Here is a 19,534-nt window from a genome sequence, read left to right as displayed (position 1 = left end):
AAATATTTGACACTGCAACAAGATTAACCGCTTATTTTGTTTATTGATTGGCAATGGAAAATCATTTGCCTGATACGACATTGCCGTAAATAATCGATGAAACGGACCAATAGCATAGATGGACGGACCAATAGATGGCAGCATACATGCTGCCATCTATTGGTCCGTTTAATCGAAATGTAAGACAGATGGCGCTAGTTTCGAGGTGGCGAAATTGACGGGATTTTCAAATATTTTTCGGATACATTGATTATTGTTGTACATTTTGTAATTAGTTTTATTCTTTTCGTGCGAATGTGAGTTAAGGAATCAAGAAATTACGAACCGTTGTTTAGGGTAATATATATTTATCTTATTCATTTGTTGTGTGTGTGTGTCTCTATGTGTTGTGTGTAGAATTATTTCAATTTTTTATAAATGTCTATAATTTTTTACAGCAGTAGTTTTAGTTTTTTTTTTCAACGATATTTTATTATAATAATATTTTCTATTTTTATGTTCATTTTTAGGTAATTTAGTGTGTGTTTGTATTTGTGTGTATAAAAGTACGTTTTTGTTCATGTTTTTACAACATTTTGTTACATTAGTATTTTAACATTATTGTAAGTTTTTAACATTTTTTTATATAATAACTAACTAAATTTAAAGTATTTAAGTTTCAAGTACGCAAAAGAATCCATTCGCTCAGCCATTTAATTTATAATACTGGTGAGGCGCCTTAATATATAGTATGAAAACATGGAAGAGAGAAATAAAGTTAAAAATATTGATTATTAATTAAATTTCAAGGAAATAGGGATATTGAGACTTACTTGGATTTAGGAAAATATGAAAAATATGCTATGATATCAGAGAGGGTAGGAACTAATAAAAGCAAGAGTCAGTATTTTATCCACAATTGAAATAAAACACTGAGTTTTTGCCAAACATGCCTTGACCTGCTCCAGGAGGAGGTGGAGGACCTCGACGATCATTCCTGGATTGAAAATATTGTGATTTCCAATAGCTGAAGGAGAAAGGTTATTACAATTAACAAGCATGCAACAGATATTATATAAATGACTAGCTGACCCGACAGACTTCGTCCTGTCAAAAAGATTTGTAATGTGGCAGTTTTTGTGCCTACGTATTTTACAAAATTCTCCTGTACAGAACCGTCACCCTGGTGATAGGGCGTTGTGAATAAAAAATCATTAAATAAAACATATATAAGGATTTAAAAGTAAGTAATCGCTTTATTGTTAATCATGTGAATCATAATTATTATTATTATCATTGTAGTGCTTTGGGGTATACGATGTTTTTTGTTTGATTACCTGGCGCATAGATAAACAAATCTGATGGTTTTCCAACACGTGAACAGGCAACATACAATTGACCATGTGAGAAACATGGGTTTTCTAGATTAATACCACAAACACTTAATGATTGCCCCTGGGACTTGTTTATAGTCATAGCAAAAGCAAGCCGCACTGGAAACTGTAGTCGTTTAAACTCAAATGGCACATCAGTCGGAATCATTGGAATGCGCGGTATGAGAACATCTTCTCCTTTATACTTTCCTTTGAGTATAGTTGCTTCTATCACATTGTTTAGTAATTTTTTTATCGCTAACCGTGTACCGTTGCAAAGACGCGGTTGGTTGATATTTCGCAACATTATAACCACCGATCCAACCTTTAATTGAAGATTGTGAGGTGGCAATCCTGGCAAATCCAGCGAGTTTAAAAATTCCGGTGGATAGTTGACTACATCATCTTGATTAGTAGTCGAATCAACTGATTTATATATCCTCAAATCGCCTGTTATTTGTTCTTGAATTTTGAAATTTAATTCATTTACATCTATGTTTTTTGCAGCCAGTATAGCTCGTTCGCTCAACCAATCATGGTTTCTGTAATTTTGAGAAACATCTGGAAACACCTTCTGAATGAGGTCATCTTTTGATCGAGTTAACTGACAAAAACTTTGAGGAAAGTTAATGCAGCCAGTCAACATGTCTATAGGAAATTTGCCATTACCAATGTCAATGAGTTGTTTAGAGAATATGTTTCCAGATTGGTCATTTTGCAACTCGACACGCATATTCTTGCTTAAATGAAGTACTTTGACATGTTTCCACAAATTGGCGGACTTTAGACATGCATTGAGTTCATCAGCTGGCGTTGATCGTGGAATCACTGGCAATGTTTGACGAAAATCTCCTGATAATAAAATCATTGCACCACCAAATCGGTTATTATTGCTCCGTAGATCTTTTAAGGTTCTGTCTAAAGCCTCCAAAGATTTTTTATGTGCCATCGTGCATTCATCCCAAACAATCAATTTACATTGCTGCAAAACCTTTGCCATTGCAGAGTTCTTCGAAACGTTGCAGGTTGGAGTTTCATTTCTCTGCATATTTAATGGCAATTTTAGTGCTGAATGGGCTGTTCGACCACCTTCAAGCAAAGTTGCTGCGATTCCCGATGAAGCGAGTGCAAGTGCAATTTTATTTTGTGTGCGAATTGTTGCTAATATTAATGAAATCAAAAAAGTTTTTCCTGTACCACCAGGTGCATCTAAGAAGTAAATCCCTCCAGTTTCATCATTTGTTACTTTCATAAGAGTTTCAAATACATACTTCTGTTGTTCATTTAACAGTGGAAGATTTGTTTGAATTAATTCTTTCAAAGCGTTGAGATCATACAGTTTTTCTCGATGCAACTCTTGGTTAAAAGCGTCATGCATTGGACGATTGGGCGCGGTCAGGCCTAATTGAATTAATAGTTTGTTTGACATTATCAAGCACATGTCCTCAATTGAAATCAATGCTTCATTGTAAATTTCTTCACTGATTTGTATATTTGGATTTCCCATTCTATTCCGTATTTGATACAAAATATCATCACACATATAATCTTTGTACTTGATCCACAAATCAATTGGGTTTGATGGGAAGCATGTAGATATGATTATAGAAAACAATGTTCGTATTTGTTGGATGAGGGATCTGGTTTGTGCAAGGTGGGTGATTGAGGGGGGCTGGTGGTGGTGAGAGGTGAGGGGTGAGGAATTGAGCCGGATGTGGGCACCAAGAGTCACACGCGTTATGATCATTGAGTCACTTTTATTACAAAAATATGGTCAAAATCTATTACAAATTAATGATGAGCGGTCACTGATTCTAAATAACAATACTATTGAGATACTCGCGATTTGAGGAATCGAGAGTTGAAAGACGTTTGGGTTTCGCTGTATAATGACGAGAGCACTAAATGGTACTTGTAGTCACAACGGAGTCCAAACGGTGAGAGAGCGATTTTCGGTGAGGTCACGGTCGAGAAGGATCTAGATTGATTGACACGTGACCCCTCTGATTGGTTGAAGGGCGTGTTTCCGGGGTCAATCCGTCCGGAAAGTGGCTCCTCGGATAGGAAAAAATGCCAATTGACCCCCTGGCAACAGCGGGTTGTTTTGGCCAGGGGTCGAGCGGTCATGAGTTCGGGGGGTGCGGGGGACGGGAGGCCAGCGTTTAGCTGGATTTCCAACATTCTCCCCGACGAATCAGCAACTGGTGTTGCCTGATTAAATTCTCTGGCTGATCTGCAACAGTCAAAAAACAATTTGAGGAGACTGAGATTAATAAGAGCTACCGAGTCTGAATGATGAGTCCGTCCTAGGGTGCTAGCCAAGCGTGACAACCACTGCTTCCTTGGGGGTTGTAAGCCCCTGTTGGTCGAGTTGTCGTCACCCTCGCACTGGACATCGCCGGTTGGTCTGGGTTGTAGGGCCGTCGCGGTTGACGATGCACGGTCCGAGGGGCCGCTGAGTCCTGAGTCTGTGAGGTTGGCGTGATGGGTAGAGTGACCAGCTTGGCGATTGGTCTCGTGAGCGTTGCCTGAGAAGTCCTGATGGTCACGATCCTGGTGAGTCCATCTTGTCCTGGATGAAGGGCTATGACGCGAGCAAGAGGCCACTTGGTGGGGGGGAACCTCTCGTCAGTGAGGAGTACCAATGAGCCCACTTGAATTTGATGGTTGGCGTGGTGCCACTTGTGGGTAGCTTGGAGTCGTTGAAGGTATCCAGTGGACCAATGCTTCCAGAACCCTTGTAGTTTGCTCTGAATGAGCTGCCATCGAGTGAGCCTGGCGAGATTGGAGTCGTCTAGAGCTGGTTCTGGTAGAGTCGTTGGAGCCTGTCCTATGAGGAAGTGTCCTGGAGTCAACGCTGAGAAATCTTCCGGATCATCGGTGAGGGGTTCCAGAGGTCTCGAGTTGAGGACTGCTTCGATTTGGGTAAGCAGTGTGGTGAGTTCCTCGAAGGTGAGGAGGTCATTCCCAATGGCTCGGGTGAGATGGAATTTTACCGACTTTACGGCGGCCTCCCATTTTCCTCCGAAGTGAGGTGCACTCGGAGGATTGAATGACCAATGAGTTCCGTCGTTGAGCAGCAGCTGAGCTAGTTGCCTTGACTGCGTGGATCCCGCCGAGAACATTTTCTGGAGTTCCTTATCAGCGCCAACGAAGGTAGTTCCGCAGTCGCTGAAGAGGGCCCGAGCTATTCCGCGACGGCTGACGAAGCGTCGATATGCGGCGATAAATCCTTCCGCTGAGTAGTCTGAGACCACCACCAGGTGAACTGCTGATGTGGCCATGCAGACGAAGATGGCCAACCAGCCCTTGTATGACTTATGACCCCGGCCTTTCCAGGATCGTAGAGCTACTGGGCCGGCATAGTCAACACCAGTGTTGAGGAATGCGCGGCCAGGAGTGAGTCTGGATGGTGGTAGCTGGCCCATGAGTTGTTGAGCTCGAATTCCACGGTATCTGGTGCAGGTGACACACTTGAGGATAAATGAGCGTACGGGTGCTCGGCCTCCGAGGACCCAGTACCTGCTCCGGAGTTGTCTGAGGGTGAGTTGCGTCCCTCCGTGGAACGTCTTGAGGTGAGCTTGTGCTATCAATAGTTGAGCCAGGGTGGAGTCCTTGGGCAAGATGACCTGATTCTTGCTCTCAGGGTCCAGATGAGCGTGTCGAAGCCTCCCTCCAACACGTAGTATCCCCTGGTGGTCGATAAAGGGAGTGAGCTTGGTGAGCGGATGAGATTTGGTAAATTGCTCACCACGTGAGATTGTCCGGAGCTCAGCTTTGAGGTACGCTGCCTGAGTGACTTTGATCCAGAAGGATCTAGCCTCATTAATGTCGTCATGGGTGAGTGGGTAGTAGAGCGATGATGCTGGAGTCCTCCTGAGTCGTGCGATGAACCGCTTGCAGATCGCTGTAACTCTGAACAGGCGATCTGTTGATGAGTATTTATCAATGAGATCCCAAAGAGCTGGCGGATGAGTAGCGGTGAGAAGCAGGGCTCCAGGTTTTTCTTCCAGGTCTGCTGGAAGATCCTTTTCGAGGGTGTGTGAGGGCCATGACGTGATAGGGTCCTTAAGCCATGGTGGTCCTTGCCACCAGAGCTTATGAGATACCAGCTGAGCAGCTGATAGTCCTCTTGATGCGCAGTCTGCTGGGTTATCCTTGCCTGGGATCAGTCTCCAATGTGTTTGATGAGTGAGTTCCTGGATGAGCGAGACTCGGTTTCTAACGAATTCCTTTCATCTAGAAGGATGATGGCTGATCCAGGTAAGCGTCACCGATGAGTCGGTCCAGAGGTAGGTGGAAGCATTGGAGATGTTGAGTTGCTCCTGGACGTACTTGGTGAGTTTGGCAAGTAGCAGCGCTGCGGTAAGTTCCAGTCGCGGTATTGTCAGTCGCTTGAGTGGTGCTACCTTGGTTTTGGAGCAGACGAGGGTGATCTGAGGTGGTTGATGTGTGTTGAACACCTTCAGGTACACCACGGCTGACATGGCCAACTGGGAAGCGTCGGAGAAGCCGTGGATCTCCACGGTTGAGTCCTTAAGTAGTCCAAGCCATCGTGGTATGGAGACATGTGAGAGCTGGCTAAGTTCCTGTCTGAACTGTCGCCAGCGTTGAGCCGTGAGTGGGGGGACGGGTTCGTCCCATCCCAGTTTCTCGATCCAAAGCGATTGGAGGAGGATTTTGGCACGGACTACCACCGGAGCTAAGAACCCAAGTGGGTCGAACAGCTGAGCCGTCTCGGATAGGATGATCCTCTTGGAGATGGAGCTCTCCCCTGGTGAAGTTACTGCGAACTTGAAGTGGTCAGTGCTTGGATTCCAGGAGACCCCCAGGATCTTGGTGAGTGAGCCATCTATGATGCGAGTGCCTTGAAGAGTACGATCAGTAGAGACGGCGTCGAGTAACTCGGAGCTGTTGGAGTGCCACTTAGCTAGTGGAAATCCTCCTGACAGACAGGCTAGTGAGTTGGTTAGCCGTGTCAATGAGATCCTGTGCGGAGTCAGCACCACCGCATATGTCGTCCACGTATCTTCCTCTGGTGATTGGCTCTACTGCGAGGGGGTACCTCGATCCGTCATCCTCGACGAGTTGTGCGAGGACACGCACAACGAGGAAGGGAGCTGAGCGAGTTCCATACGTTACTGTGGTGAGTTGGTACGTGGAGATGTTGCCAGTTGAGTCTGTCCAGAGTATTTGCTGGAGTGGCCAGTCGTCCTCATGTACACGTATTTGACGGAACATCTTTGTGATGTCAGTCATAAATATGAGTCTGTGCTTGCGAGAATAGAGCAGCACGTCAGAGATGTCCTTTTGCAGCTTGGCTCCTGTGTGCATGAGGTCGTTCAATGATTGACCTGAGCTGGAACTATGTGAGCCGTTGAAAACCACTCTGAGTTTGGTGGTTTCGCTGTCTGCTCTGAGCACTCCATGGTGTGGAAAAAAGAATTCCGGTGAGCCGTGAACTTCGGTCGGTTGAAGACCCTCCGAAACCCTCAACCCTCCTGAAGCCGAAGCTTCATGTGCTAAGGTCATCTCGGTGGTCATGCAACGTCCCGTGAGCTGGCTTGAGACTCGGCGCATGTGGCCAAGATCCTCGTATTCTTTCAGGAAGTCCGTATAGAGTTGTCTATAGGACTCGTTCTTGGAGAACTTCCGATGGAGTCGTTGTAGGCAGGCTAGAGCAGATGAGCGAGTGTCTCCAAGCGCTGATGTTGGAGCCTTCAGGGGTAGCCGCACGATGTAGCGCCCTGATGAGTCCCTTGTGTGAGTCAGACGGAAATGAGCTTCACACTGAGCTTCTTCATCCGAGAGTGAAGCTGGAGATGATTCAGGGATTTCTTCCTGAACCCAAAACTTGGTGAGGCGATGATTGAGGTCATCATTGGTGATCGCCAAGTGAGTGTTGGCCTGGAGCGTTAGTTCGGTTCCACCCGTTGGTCCGAAAACTATCCAGCCGAGTTGAGTAAGCTGAGCGGTTGGTGAGCTAGCCCCAGCTGTGCGGATGTCTGGAAGGATCAGTTGCCCATAGATATCAGCACCGAGGATCACGTCAACGGGCGCTGGGGTGAGGAATTCTGGATCAGAGAGTTCTAAACCTCTGAGGTGATCCCATTGGCCATGTTCCCATGCAAACGTCGGTAACAATGACGTGAGTACGTTGAGGATGTAAGCCTCAACTTTGATCTGAAACAGAGAGCAAGTGGACTGTATGGTGAGTGGTACTTTACCGAGGACTGGCCCAGATGCCGTCTCCCCTATGCCGGAGATGTTGAGTGATGTCCTTTGCCTCGTCAACCGGAGCTGACGGACGAGATGATTGGTGATGAGTGAGACTTCGGAGCCAGGATCGAGGAGCAGGCGAATCTGATGAGGTGTCTGGCCTGGCCGTAGCAGGAATGCTCGGCTGGTAGCCAAGAGTACTCCTGGCCGAAGATCCTGAGTTGTCGTTGTGTTGTGAGCGGAGCTCTTGACGGCATTCTGAGCCTCATCACTTCATTCAGCTGAAGTGCTAGGCTGAGGTTCCTGCACAACCTTGGTGTTCCTGATGGCCCCGTGCTCGTAATAGTAATGAGTTACTGGGCCGGGGCGTCGCGGAGCTGAGTCTTCTTGTTTTTGGGCTGGAGCAGGACGAGTAGCTGTCTCAGCTGTTGGCGGATGTAGCAACGAGTGATGGTGACTGCCACAGAGTTGGCAGTTGAGTTTGGAACGACAATCCCTCACTGGATGTCGTCCCAGGCAGTTGTAGCAGAGGTACTCCTTTTCAACGAGATCCCTGCGAGCTTGGAGAGTGAGCATCTTGAAACTGCCACAAGAAGCGATGTAATGGTTAGCTCCTCACATGGAGCAGGGGTATGAGAGCTTGGGCTGAGTTGACTGAGGCTTCTGAGCTGTCTGAGTTGACTGAGGCTTCTGAGCTGGCTGAGTGGACACCTTGTGTGTCCTGATTGTTGAGCGGCTCAGTTTGGGCGATGGAGGTGGGGATCTTCTGGCTGGAGCAGTCGTTGTAGAATGTGGAGCCTGGGTGATCGATCTCTTCTCGATACTTTCCATGGCTCGAGCTCGTCCAGTGAGGAAGTCCTGGAACTTGTCGAAGGTGGGATAGTCGCCTGAGGACCCGACCTCCACCTCCCAGGCTTCGATGAGTCTGTTACTCAGCCGCTGTGATACGGTGTGGAGTATTATCTGATCCCAGTGCTGAGTAGGCGATCCCATCGCCTGCAGAGCGGCTACTGACTCCGTCACTGTGGTTAGGAGTGCATTCAACTGCTGCGATGTGTGAGCTGTCATGTGTGGAGGATTGAGCAACTGCTCGAGGTAAGCAGAGGTAAGCAGTCTCTTATTTTCGTACCTCTTAATGAGAATATCCCAAGCCGTGCTGAATGACTCGTCGTCGATCTTCAAATTGGAGATAATTCGGGAAGGCTCGTCCTTGAGGCTTGTCCGGAGATAATGCATTCTCTCCACGTTGGAGAGCTCTGCGTTTGAGCTGACCAGTGAATTGAAGAGGTCCCGGAACGATGTCCACTCCGAGTATCTCCCCGTAAAGGTGGGGAGTGAGATACCTGGTAAATACCTCTTACTTTGATTACCTTGAGATGTCCCAGCTGCCATGGAGCGTCGAGAGGTCGATGGGCCATCCTTCTGATCGATGAGCTGGGTGAGCAAACCCCTGGCCTCATGGTAATGAGTGATCGCCGACTTGAAGACGTTGTCTTTAAAATATGGAAGATCCATGGCACCTTCCATCTTGGCACTGGCTGAGACCAACTTCTCGTGAGTAGTCTCGAATTTCGCCCAATAACTCTCCAGCATATCTAATTTAGACTGGAGATTATTGACGGAGATGTTCCCTACATCATCGTCGAGAAGCTCTTCATGAAGGCGCGCCATCCATGCGCCTCGCTCCCGGTTGAGTGAGGTGGTGGTCTCCGGTAGCGCCATCTGAGTGTGAGGGGTCGTGAGGCGTCGGTCGATGAGTTACCACGCGTCGGTAAGGCAGGGACCTGATGTTGAGTGGTGCGGTGCGCGTTGAGCACCGTTGCGTCGAGGAGCACGCTTCTCGAAGCTTCGAGCGTCGCTTGAGTTGAGTACCCTTGCCGGTACCTTGACCGTGAATTTCACCACGTGTTCGGCACGTGCCACACAAAAAACCCACCACTATTTTTCACTTCACTTACACGATCCGGCTCGAAGGACCAAAATGTTGGATGAGGGATCTGGTTTGTGCAAGGTGGGTGATTGAGGGGGGCTGGTGGTGGTGAGAGGTGAGGGGTGAGGAATTGAGCCCGATGTGGGCACCAAGAGTCACACGCGTTATGATCATTGAGTCACTTTTATTACAAAAAATATGGTCAAAATCTATTACAAATTAATGATGAGCGGTCACTGATTCTAAATAACAATACTATTGAGATACTCGCGATTTGAGGAATCGAGAGTTGAAAGACGTTTGGGTTTCGCTGTATAATGACGAGAGCACTAAATGGTACTTGTAGTCACAACGGAGTCCAAACGGTGAGAGAGCGATTTTCGGAGAGGTCACGGTCGAGAAGGATCTAGATTGATTGACACGTGACCCCTCTGATTGCTTGAAGGGCGTGTTTCCGGGGTCAATCCGTCCGGTAAGTGGCTCCTCGGATAGGAAAAAATGCCAATTGACCCCCTGGCAACAGCGGGTTGTTTTGGCCAGGGGTCGAGCGGTCATGAGTTCGGGGGGTGCGGGGGACGGGAGGCCAGCGTTTAGCTGGATTTCCAACAGTATTTGATGAGCGTGTGATGATATTACAGCATCATTGAGAGTTTGATCCCAATGAGCGTCATTTTCAAGCAATTGCAAACGTTGACAGGCTTCTCTGTAGGATCCACACAATTCACCATCAACAGTTCGTAACTGTTGGAATGATGTTGGGCCACGTACGTTGACTAATAGCAGTCGTAAATAAAAACATTCATCATTGCTTGGATGTACTGAATAAATCCGGCCAATCGCATCGGTGGAATATACATCTGTATATCCTGGAACTGGTTTTCCTTGTTTCCTTCGTATAAATCTCCTTGAGGATTGATTCCAGGTATAATATTTTGGCATTTCAGAATATAGTAATGTTTGTGCGAAATCATCGTTTTGGCATGTCTCAAAAAAACTGGTTAATGTAGTAGATGGTGGCTGAGCAGCTCTTTGTACTGCGTTCTGTGCTGTAAAATACACTCTTTGTCCATTTTCTAAATGCACAGCTAAGTGAACAACAGAAGGGTGTCTCTCATGAATAGGAAAAGAAAATATTCGCCAAACTGCTTCATTACTACTGACATAGCGGCCCATTTGGTATTGGGTAACTTCATCATTGGAATTCTCTGCACCAATTCCAATCACAGCCATATCACTCCCTTTGGTTACATATTTGTAAATGTATTTAATAGATTTCACTGAATGGCAAGATTCAACGTTGATGTGTGCTTTGAATGTCTTTGATAAAATGGGTGAATATGGAACAATCCAACGATTATCTATTTCAATATCTTGTTGATTTAATTTGACAATTGTTGATTTTCCATTGTCTGCTGTCGATCTGCGGCGATACAACCGTCATTACCAGTAATTGTTTCCGATATTAATGTCCGTGGATATCGTTTTGAACATTTACCATCCATCATACACGGTGAATTTTGATTAAGAGTTCCACAGGGACCATGTATCATGTTTTTGATAACTACCTCATGCAATCCAGGATCTACTTGTACATTAGGGATTTCAGCTGATATCACTGCATCAACTTCATTTGGCCTTATCTTCTCAACCAACCAAATCAAAATGTGTGCATGTGGCAATCCTCGTTTCTGCCACTCCACAGAATACATCCAGCAGCGTGTCTCACCAAACACTTTATGTTTTACGATGAAATCCATTAAAGATTTCAACTTTTGTCTAAAGACTCTGGCTGTAATATCATGGCGATCAATGGGTGATTGCCCAGGGAATAACTCCTGCTTGATTTCTATCCATTGCGGATTGCATGTAAATGTGATGAACAAATCTGCTGTACCATAATGACGAACATACGACATGGCATCTTGAGCATATTCGTGCATATGCCGAGGGCTTCAGATGTATGTTGCTGGAAGAATAGTCATCCGACCGACATTCTGTGCATTTCCATCAGTATTAATCGCATCTCGAAGGTGAATATACTCTTCAGATCGGAGTTTGGTTTGATTCAACCTGATGAATGTTAATCTCTCCGTTTCAATTTTAACATACATGTCAACAACATATTTGTGATATTCAATATGTAATTATCTTCATTTTCCCGAATCATTAGGCGGTATGAATAATACTTCATTGAACTGACTTTTTTGTTAGTTTCAGAACCTGTAAATAGATTTTGTTTTAATAACATTCAAATATAAAATTAAAATACATAATATAATGACTGAGATATTATCGCCATAGCTAAACTAATATTTTAGTGACCTGTAATGGGATTTATCATTTTTATTGAGAAATCATAGCCATCGTCACCTTGCCAAAATATAATGGGATATTGCAGTGCATCATATGAGCGGTGTGTTTCCTTTATACGTTGTAATTGATCATTCCGACGATGTAAAACAATATCACGGGATTCCAAGTTTTCTCCAACTACAACGATAGCAACTTCATCAATAGTTGGTGCATTAAAACGTCTTGTATGTTGACCTGCAGGTGTTTTATCAGCTCTGATTACAATTTTGTGATTATCGGATGGCATCAGATCCAGGGCAGTTTTAAACAATATAATCAATTATCGATCGACAAACAAACAATATAAACAATTTAAACAATAAACAACAAACAATTTTAAACAATATAATCGATTAATCGATTGTGTTGATGAAATAAAGTTTGTAATTGTTCTACAATAGACCTCTTTACTAAATTGTTATGTGCACAACGCAGATCAATTTCTTGTGGTGAATTGCCCATAAAATAAATTTGCAGGAATTTGTTGGCGCTACCTGACACTGGTAATAGTGAACCTGCTCTGTGATATATTTGCCCTTGTATCTTTAAATAAAAAAAAAATATTATGGTGTGGTATAAATTAATGGATTGTCAGTGATCAAACTTAAATAATATTTGATCTTAAAAAGTATATATTTAGTTTTAACTAATATCTATCAAATATAAAATATAATAAAAGTGTCACTGAAACTGAATCACCATATAATATGATGACTAAGTGATATATAAGTGATTAATAAATTGAAGATTAGTGACACATCTTAACTTTGGTGACAGAATATTTTGTTCGCTAAAATAATTATGAGTAACTGCTATAATACATACCTTGAAAGTAGGCATAAAATTTTCCCGAACTACATTTGTTGCCCCAAATGAAGTCATTTGAAAGCAATTGTTATATTGTTGGATATGTGTCAAAAAGTGTATAGAATCTGTTCCTATTCCTGAAACCAATGAGTACAATGGTTCTGGTGGTGGATCCAATGGTATCAATTTCACTTTACCATTTGCGCAACACAATCCATTGGCTTCGTTTTTGTATTTTAATGCCTTACAGTGTGAGCAAACCAAGTTCATAGAACCAATAACAACACATTGGTAGTTACTGTAGTCAATTGACACATCGTAACTGAAAGCAGCTCGATTCAAACTTGCGCGATTGTTAGTTGAATGTCGCGCTCGCGCTTCACGCGTTTGTGATATCCGAATTCTTTCACGTTCATTTCCGTCGTCACGTTCTTGTGCAGTACGATTAGATCGGTAATTAGCTTGGTTTGTAGCATTTCTGGTTCTTCTACCTAAATTGCTTCGTCTTATAGGAGGCATATCAAATATAAATTATTTTTTCACTAATCACGAACTAAACAAACACTAACTAACTAACTCTGCACAAAACACGATGTACGAATTTGTTTCGTGTATCAGTTGACAAAAGCAAACTCAGTAGATTAGGTAACAGACAACTTTTTTTTTTTAATTTTGTAATGAATTGAATGTACACTGCGTTCGATTGAACTCTCTAGAATTGTAAGTTCTAGAGTTCTGACCTATACAGAACAGTATTTTCAATTCTGCTACACGCCGAAGTGTTCTTTGTGTAGCGGGTTAAATAAGGGGATGAATCACACACGATTCTATTTATTAATGAATTTATTTTGATAAGGACAATTATTGGTTGACCTCCAACCAGGTTACTATTTTGAGAGTTGGGAAGGTACTGAGGAGTGGTACAAATCATCAAAACCACCTTGTTAAGAAAAAGGTGTGAGGGATGAAAGAAAGGAAGGGGAAAATTTCCAGAAATGCCATTTATTTTTCCCCAAAAACGTTTGTCCGGAGGAATCAAGGAGGGACAATGTAATAAAAATAGGGATGAGGGGCAATAATAGCACCGAGTGAAATGGACCGATGGGAGTACGGAGTCATAAAGTAGTGTAGAAAATGAAAAGGTCGGGAGGATTGTCTCTATAGGTGCATTTTAAGAGGCGGAAAGGGATAATGGAGAGAAATTGATTTAATCTTATGTCTAAAATGGTGAAAATTGGCCATCATAAAGTTTGCTAATCTGGCTGGGCAAAGAAAAAATTATTTAAGTAGAATATTAAGGAATTCATATATATAAATTTAATAATTCTTATTATTTAAAGTAAAATTAAGATGTCCCGTGATTTGATACGCAACAAATTTGATAGGACTTTAAGTCAAATCCTTTTAAGCCGTACGAATTGTTTTTTTTATTTAAAATTTGGATATTAAAAATAACAAAACACTGTTGGTAACGCGATTTTTGTTTGACAGATGTAATGACGTGGAAACTGATGCATTTTATCTCGCGTTCCGAAATTAATACAAAAGAAACGCGAGTTTCGGAACGCGACATTAAACTCCTCCAACTATGTATTCTGTGCTCCAACGCACACACGCAGATTGTTTTGATAGATATGATCTTTGACGTTAGGAACACACCTACATTGCTTAGACAACAGTGAGTGCTTGTAATTTAATATGAACTTTATACCTTTGCTATAAATCTCAAATTGACTACGTTTTAGTTACAAATCATTTGTATGGGAAAAAGAAAAGGGCTATTTTTAGTATTTTTCCAGCAATAATTCTAATTTTTCTCGCCGTAAAAACAATCCTTGAACTTCAACGAACATTTTAAAAATAGATTTGGCCAAATTGGTCCAGGCATTGTTGAGTTATGCGCTTACCAACACATTTTGCGATTCATTTTTATATTATAGATAGATGTAGCCGGGAAAGATGAATGTGTGTGCCTGTGTGTGTGTGTGTAAACACCACTTACGCCGCATCCCGCTTCTCCTTTTTTTTTCCTCCTCGATTCTTTCTCTCTGGTCCCCTGCTTCCTCGCCCTGCCCCTTGTCCTCTTCCTCGACCTGCTCCTTGTTCTCTTCCTCGTCCTGCCCATTGCTCTCTTGCTCGTCCTGCCACATGCTGTCTTCCTCGTCCTGCCCCTTCCTCTCTTCCTCGTCCGATCTCTTGTTGTTCTGCACCTCGTCCTTCCTCTTTATGGGCTTCTTCAGCCTGCCTTTGCAGAACATCCATTTGTTGCTGCAAATTCTCCATCAGCCGATGGATATGTTCCGATCGACGGTAGCCGTGGGGAATTTGCAGCAGACTGCTATGGACCTGTGCTAGTGGCATCTGGGCTGGAAGCACTTGGACTGGTGCCACTTCGGCTGGTGCCATTTGTGCTGGAGGTAGTAAGCCAGAGAGCGAGGCATTCTCACGGCTTTCCCTTTCGCTCTGAAAAACAAAAAAATTAGTACGAAATCCACCATTTTCAATTTTGTTTAAGCATTTTCATGCAAACAAGTATGCAAATGAGTGAAAAAAAAAACAAAATAAACCATAATAAGCAGCAAAATCACTGAAACATGGAAGGGAAAATCATCATTCAGAAATAATTTTATCTAATCATTTAAATAATTAAAAATGATTAGACACAATCATTAAAATGTGATGTTTTTCCCTACCATTTATTTTCACTGATTTTATCGAATCATTCAAATAATAAAAATCAGAAATAATTTTATCTAATCATTTAAATAATTAAAAATGATTAGACACAATCATTAAAATGTGATGTTTTTCCCTACCATTTATTTTCACTGATTTTATCGAATCATTCAAATAATAAAAATGATTAGACAAAGTCGCTGAAATTTTCATGTTCTTCCCTTTCATTCCTTTTCACTGATTTGTTTACAAAATAATAATTTTTTTATTTGCTATTTTTGTTGCATAATTTTTTTCACTTATATTTTTATACAGAAAAGCACGTAAATTATTTTTAAAAATGTTAAAAACATCAGTGACAATAAATAAAAGGCCAAGATTAATTTTTTTAATGATTTTAACTAATCATTTCCACAATAACAACATTATGCAAACGTTATGCAAACGACTGACAAAGTATCAACACCTGTATAGGTTAGGTTTTCTGTCAGCCGGCTTCATTGTTATTGTATTGGTGAATGGTCTGACAAAATCATTAAAATTAATAACAAATTAAGGATGCTATCAATAAACACTAATAAAACCACGTATACATACCATTTTTGCAATTATTTTTCACTATTCCGTGGCCTCTGACGTTAACTGCACGGATGGCAAGCGAGAAATAGGAGATTGCGCGGGAAGCTAGTAATAATGCTGCCAGCGCTACCGGTAACAGCGGTAAAAGGGAAAGACCGCAGTTACTAGATAACCGAGGTTGGGACAGTAGTCGGTCGATGGGCGCGCGATGTGAATCGGCCTTTTTCCCCATTTTACGTCGATTGTGAGTGGTCCCGTCATTTTTCCCCTAGAATGAGCCCAGCGACAGAATTTATTATCGGAACATGTACTGTGCCAACCTGGTTATCTAGTAACATTGGGGAGGAAGAGTAAATTGCATATACATTATAATTGTTGCCAACTTGGACGTACAAGTCTAACGCTGAGAAAATAAAATCGCGAAAATATTACATTATGATGGTTGCTATGGGCGGATATTTTTATTTATTATTGTTTATCAAGAAATAAAAATATCATTAGAAAGCTCATAGTCAACTTATATAATGTAACTAAGGACGGATTTCGCGAGAAATTTTCGTATAACGAGAAAAAAAATGAAAACCATTCGGGAAGTAGTTGTGTCGTGTATATTATACGCGACAGCATCGGCCTATGACGTTACACGGGTCTAAAACGTCAACTTGGCCGATACGCTCTCGCGTATCTTGATAACCATAAGTGATACATCACAATCTCTTTTAAATACATACGAGTCCGCCGAGAGAGATAACGCAAAAGACGAGACTCGAAATTTCTAATTTTTGGCTTAATTAACCCTTTGAATGGTTTTCTCTCTGAATCGCTCAGAACAAATCCCTACTTCCAATTAAATAAACGTCAAATCCCTATAAACGAAATGGAGCTCGCGGAAATCTCCTCCACCCATGGGGAGGCAACATAATTCCCTAAATCTCTCTATATTATTTCAGAGGATTAAAATTCTCGTGATGATTCCTTATGGGTATCACTCACGCATCGCGATTACCTTCCTAGCTAATCGTCCCGCACTCGGTCAACACCGATCACTCTCACCACGATACGTACCCTTCGATAGTCTAACCGACTCTTTTTTTCCTCTCTATCAAAAATCCTACCGTGAGTCTCGGAGTCCAAAATCGAACTGTAATTATTTCTAAAATCTGTACCGTCCGGCACTATTGTTTTTGGGCGACTCCTTCTCCGCCACCCCTCGCCCAAGGGAGACGGCAAGAAATTCTCTCCGCTTCCCCTCGCCCTGGGAAGTGGCATATTTCTATAAACACACATCTTATTCTCTAAAAATAACATAAATTAATTTTAGCGGCCTCGAGATGAGGAGTTAATTAAAATAAAATCGTAAATACTGTCTTTACTTCTATCCTAGCTATTAATGATGCAATCTCACCTGTGGCTTGTTATCCACGTGTTCTGTTGTCGACCGGGAAGGACCGTCAAATATCCACCGGATAGCCTCTCTCACCTTATTCCTCGGACCCAATGCGGTACCGGTAGTCTCTAGGGTGTCTCTTTGAATTGGTACCGCGTCGTCGAGAATATTCACCACGTAATTACACTTGAATTTAACTGTTATTCGCACCTCAATCTTTGGTGTCCGTCACACGTGTTTTTCCGCAACGTAATAATCACAATAGGCGAGTTGTGGTAGTGCTCGGTATTAATGGCGCTAGTGTCTCCCTGTCAACTGGGGACACGCGCGCCAACCGCATTCAAAATTTAAATGGGGTTACTCTACCCTCCTAGCATCTCTGGATCGGGAGATGATTTTTCATTGTTATTTTCCTTTTTATCTCTAAACATATTATCCACGGAACGCGATTCGATCCTTTTGGTTGTTTTCTCGAGGATCAGAGGAAAGTGGGAACCCTAATCTTTATCCTAATTTCTAACTCCTTATCATTTATTTAAAATTCAGCCTTTTGGCTATCCTAGGGGTTGCTAGGGCTGTTCCAGGCCCCTAGGGCTGCCACCCTAAACCCAAAACGTATCTCCCTCTCCCTCTTGATCCCTAAATCGAGCGGTATTTTTCGTACTCCTACACGTATCCAAAAAAATCTAAACGGGGGGAGTGATTCTCAGGGAATTCCACGTAGCTAGATAAATTTGGCTGATAACCGGGAATTCCCTTCGGTCCCGGCATCCCTAACGTTCCCGATCCTACTAACTCCTATTACCCCTTTCTCTATAATTCTCGGGTTTTTACCCGCATGAGCTGGGGAGTTATCCTCCGGGTTACCCTAATTTCCCTTTTTTCTCTGACTTTAATTCATCCCTAAGCCTCTCTCGCACTCTCTCTCTCTCGGCGCACTCACCCCTTTCTGGATATCCCCTTCGGATCCGGGACGTTTGAAGGAATTCTTGAGAATTCCTTACAAGTTTCACTTTCTTTGCACAAGGTTGATCACTTTGATCTTCTGAGTTATCACTGTCATACATATTTTATTGTGAAAAATAAAAATGAAAAATTAAATAAAACGCAGGTTATGTGTACCGTAGTAAACCACCATTCCCTTTGATCCAAGCGCTGATCAATATACCCTCGTGACCCTCGTGACCCTCGTGACCCTCGTGACCCTCGTGACCCTCGTGACCCTCGTGACCCTCGTGACCCTCGTGACCCTCGTGACCCTCGTGACCCTCGTGACCCTCGTGACCCTCGTGACCCTCGTGACCCTCGTGACCCTCGTGACCCTCGTGACCCTCGTGACCCTCGTGACCCTCGTGACCCTCGTGACCCTCGTGACCCTCGTGACCCTCGTGACCCTCGTGACCCTCGTGACCCTCGTGACCCTCGTGACCCTCGTGACCCTCGTGACCCTCGTGACCCTCGTGACCCTCGTGACCCTCGTGACCCTCGTGACCCTCGTGACCCTCGTGACCCTCGTGACCCTCGTGACCCTCGTGACCCTCGTGACCCTCGTGACCCTCGTGACCCTCGTGACCCTCGTGACCCTCGTGACCCTCGTGACCCTCGTGACCCTCGTGACCCTCGTGACCCTCGTGACCCTCGTGACCCTCGTGACCCTCGTGACCCTCGTGACCCTCGTGACCCTCGTGACCCTCGTGACCCTCGTGACCCTCGTGACCCTCGTGACCCTCGTGACCCTCGTGACCCTCGTGACCCTCGTGACCCTCGTGACCCTCGTGACCCTCGTGACCCTCGTGACCCTCGTGACCCTCGTGACCCTCGTGACCCTCGTGACCCTCGTGACCCTCGTGACCCTCGTGACCCTCGTGACCCTCGTGACCCTCGTGACCCTCGTGACCCTCGTGACCCTCGTGACCCTCGTGACCCTCGTGACCCTCGTGACCCTCGTGACCCTCGTGACCCTCGTGACCCTCGTGACCCTCGTGACCCTCGTGACCCTCGTGACCCTCGTGACCCTCGTGACCCTCGTGACCCTCGTGACCCTCGTGACCCTCGTGACCCTCGTGACCCTCGTGACCCTCGTGACCCTCGTGACCCTCGTGACCCTCGTGACCCTCGTGACCCTCGTGACCCTCGTGACCCTCGTGACCCTCGTGACCCTCGTGACCCTCGTGACCCTCGTGACCCTCGTGACCCTCGTGACCCTCGTGACCCTCGATATCACACGTGAGT

General features: G+C 44.1%; 2 protein-coding genes across 2 annotated transcripts; both read right to left on the bottom strand.

The window, feature by feature from the left end:
* Window positions 1–848: 848 nt before the first annotated feature.
* Window positions 849–15,030, bottom strand: LOC135171042 (uncharacterized). The gene is made up of 2 exons (XM_064137330.1): window positions 14,663–15,030; window positions 849–1,006 (listed from the first exon to the last, which is right to left on the bottom strand). The coding sequence occupies exons 1-2, from the start codon at window positions 14,916–14,918 to the stop codon at window positions 849–851; spliced, it is 414 nt and encodes a 137-aa protein (XP_063993400.1). The 5' UTR covers window positions 14,919–15,030.
* LOC135170875 (uncharacterized) lies at window positions 11,454–13,180 on the bottom strand. The gene is made up of 5 exons (XM_064137020.1): window positions 12,679–13,180; window positions 12,257–12,396; window positions 11,932–12,068; window positions 11,688–11,721; window positions 11,454–11,571 (listed from the first exon to the last, which is right to left on the bottom strand). The coding sequence occupies exons 1-5, from the start codon at window positions 13,177–13,179 to the stop codon at window positions 11,454–11,456; spliced, it is 930 nt and encodes a 309-aa protein (XP_063993090.1). The 5' UTR covers window position 13,180.
* Window positions 15,031–19,534: the final 4,504 nt, after the last annotated feature.

The sequence above is a fragment of the Diachasmimorpha longicaudata genome, chromosome 18 (genome assembly GCF_034640455.1).
Source record: "Diachasmimorpha longicaudata isolate KC_UGA_2023 chromosome 18, iyDiaLong2, whole genome shotgun sequence".
Classification (NCBI taxonomy): domain Eukaryota; kingdom Metazoa; phylum Arthropoda; class Insecta; order Hymenoptera; family Braconidae; genus Diachasmimorpha; species Diachasmimorpha longicaudata.
The sequence above is the reverse complement of the archived record's forward strand: the minus strand, read 5'-3'. Positions and strand labels throughout refer to the sequence as shown.

What these genes read in the sequence shown, in the direction of transcription:
- LOC135170875 (XM_064137020.1), bottom strand. Translation starts at nt 13,179, where the DNA reads ATGCCTCCTATAAGACGAAGCAATTTAGGTAGAAGAACCAGAAATGCT. An exon ending in CATAACAATTTAGTAAAGAG is followed by an intron (nt 12,069 to 12,256) that starts GTCTATTGTAGA and finishes AATTGTAATCAG; the next exon opens with AGCTGATAAAACACCTGCAG. An exon ending in TCGGAATGATCAATTACAAC is followed by an intron (nt 11,722 to 11,931) that starts GTATAAAGGAAA and finishes ATCTATTTACAG; the next exon opens with GTTCTGAAACTAACAAAAAA.
- LOC135171042 (XM_064137330.1), bottom strand. Translation starts at nt 14,918, where the DNA reads ATGTTCTGCAAAGGCAGGCTGAAGAAGCCCATAAAGAGGAAGGACGAG. An exon ending in AAGGAGAAGCGGGATGCGGC is followed by an intron (nt 1,007 to 14,662) that starts GTAAGTGGTGTT and finishes TTTCTCCTTCAG; the next exon opens with CTATTGGAAATCACAATATT.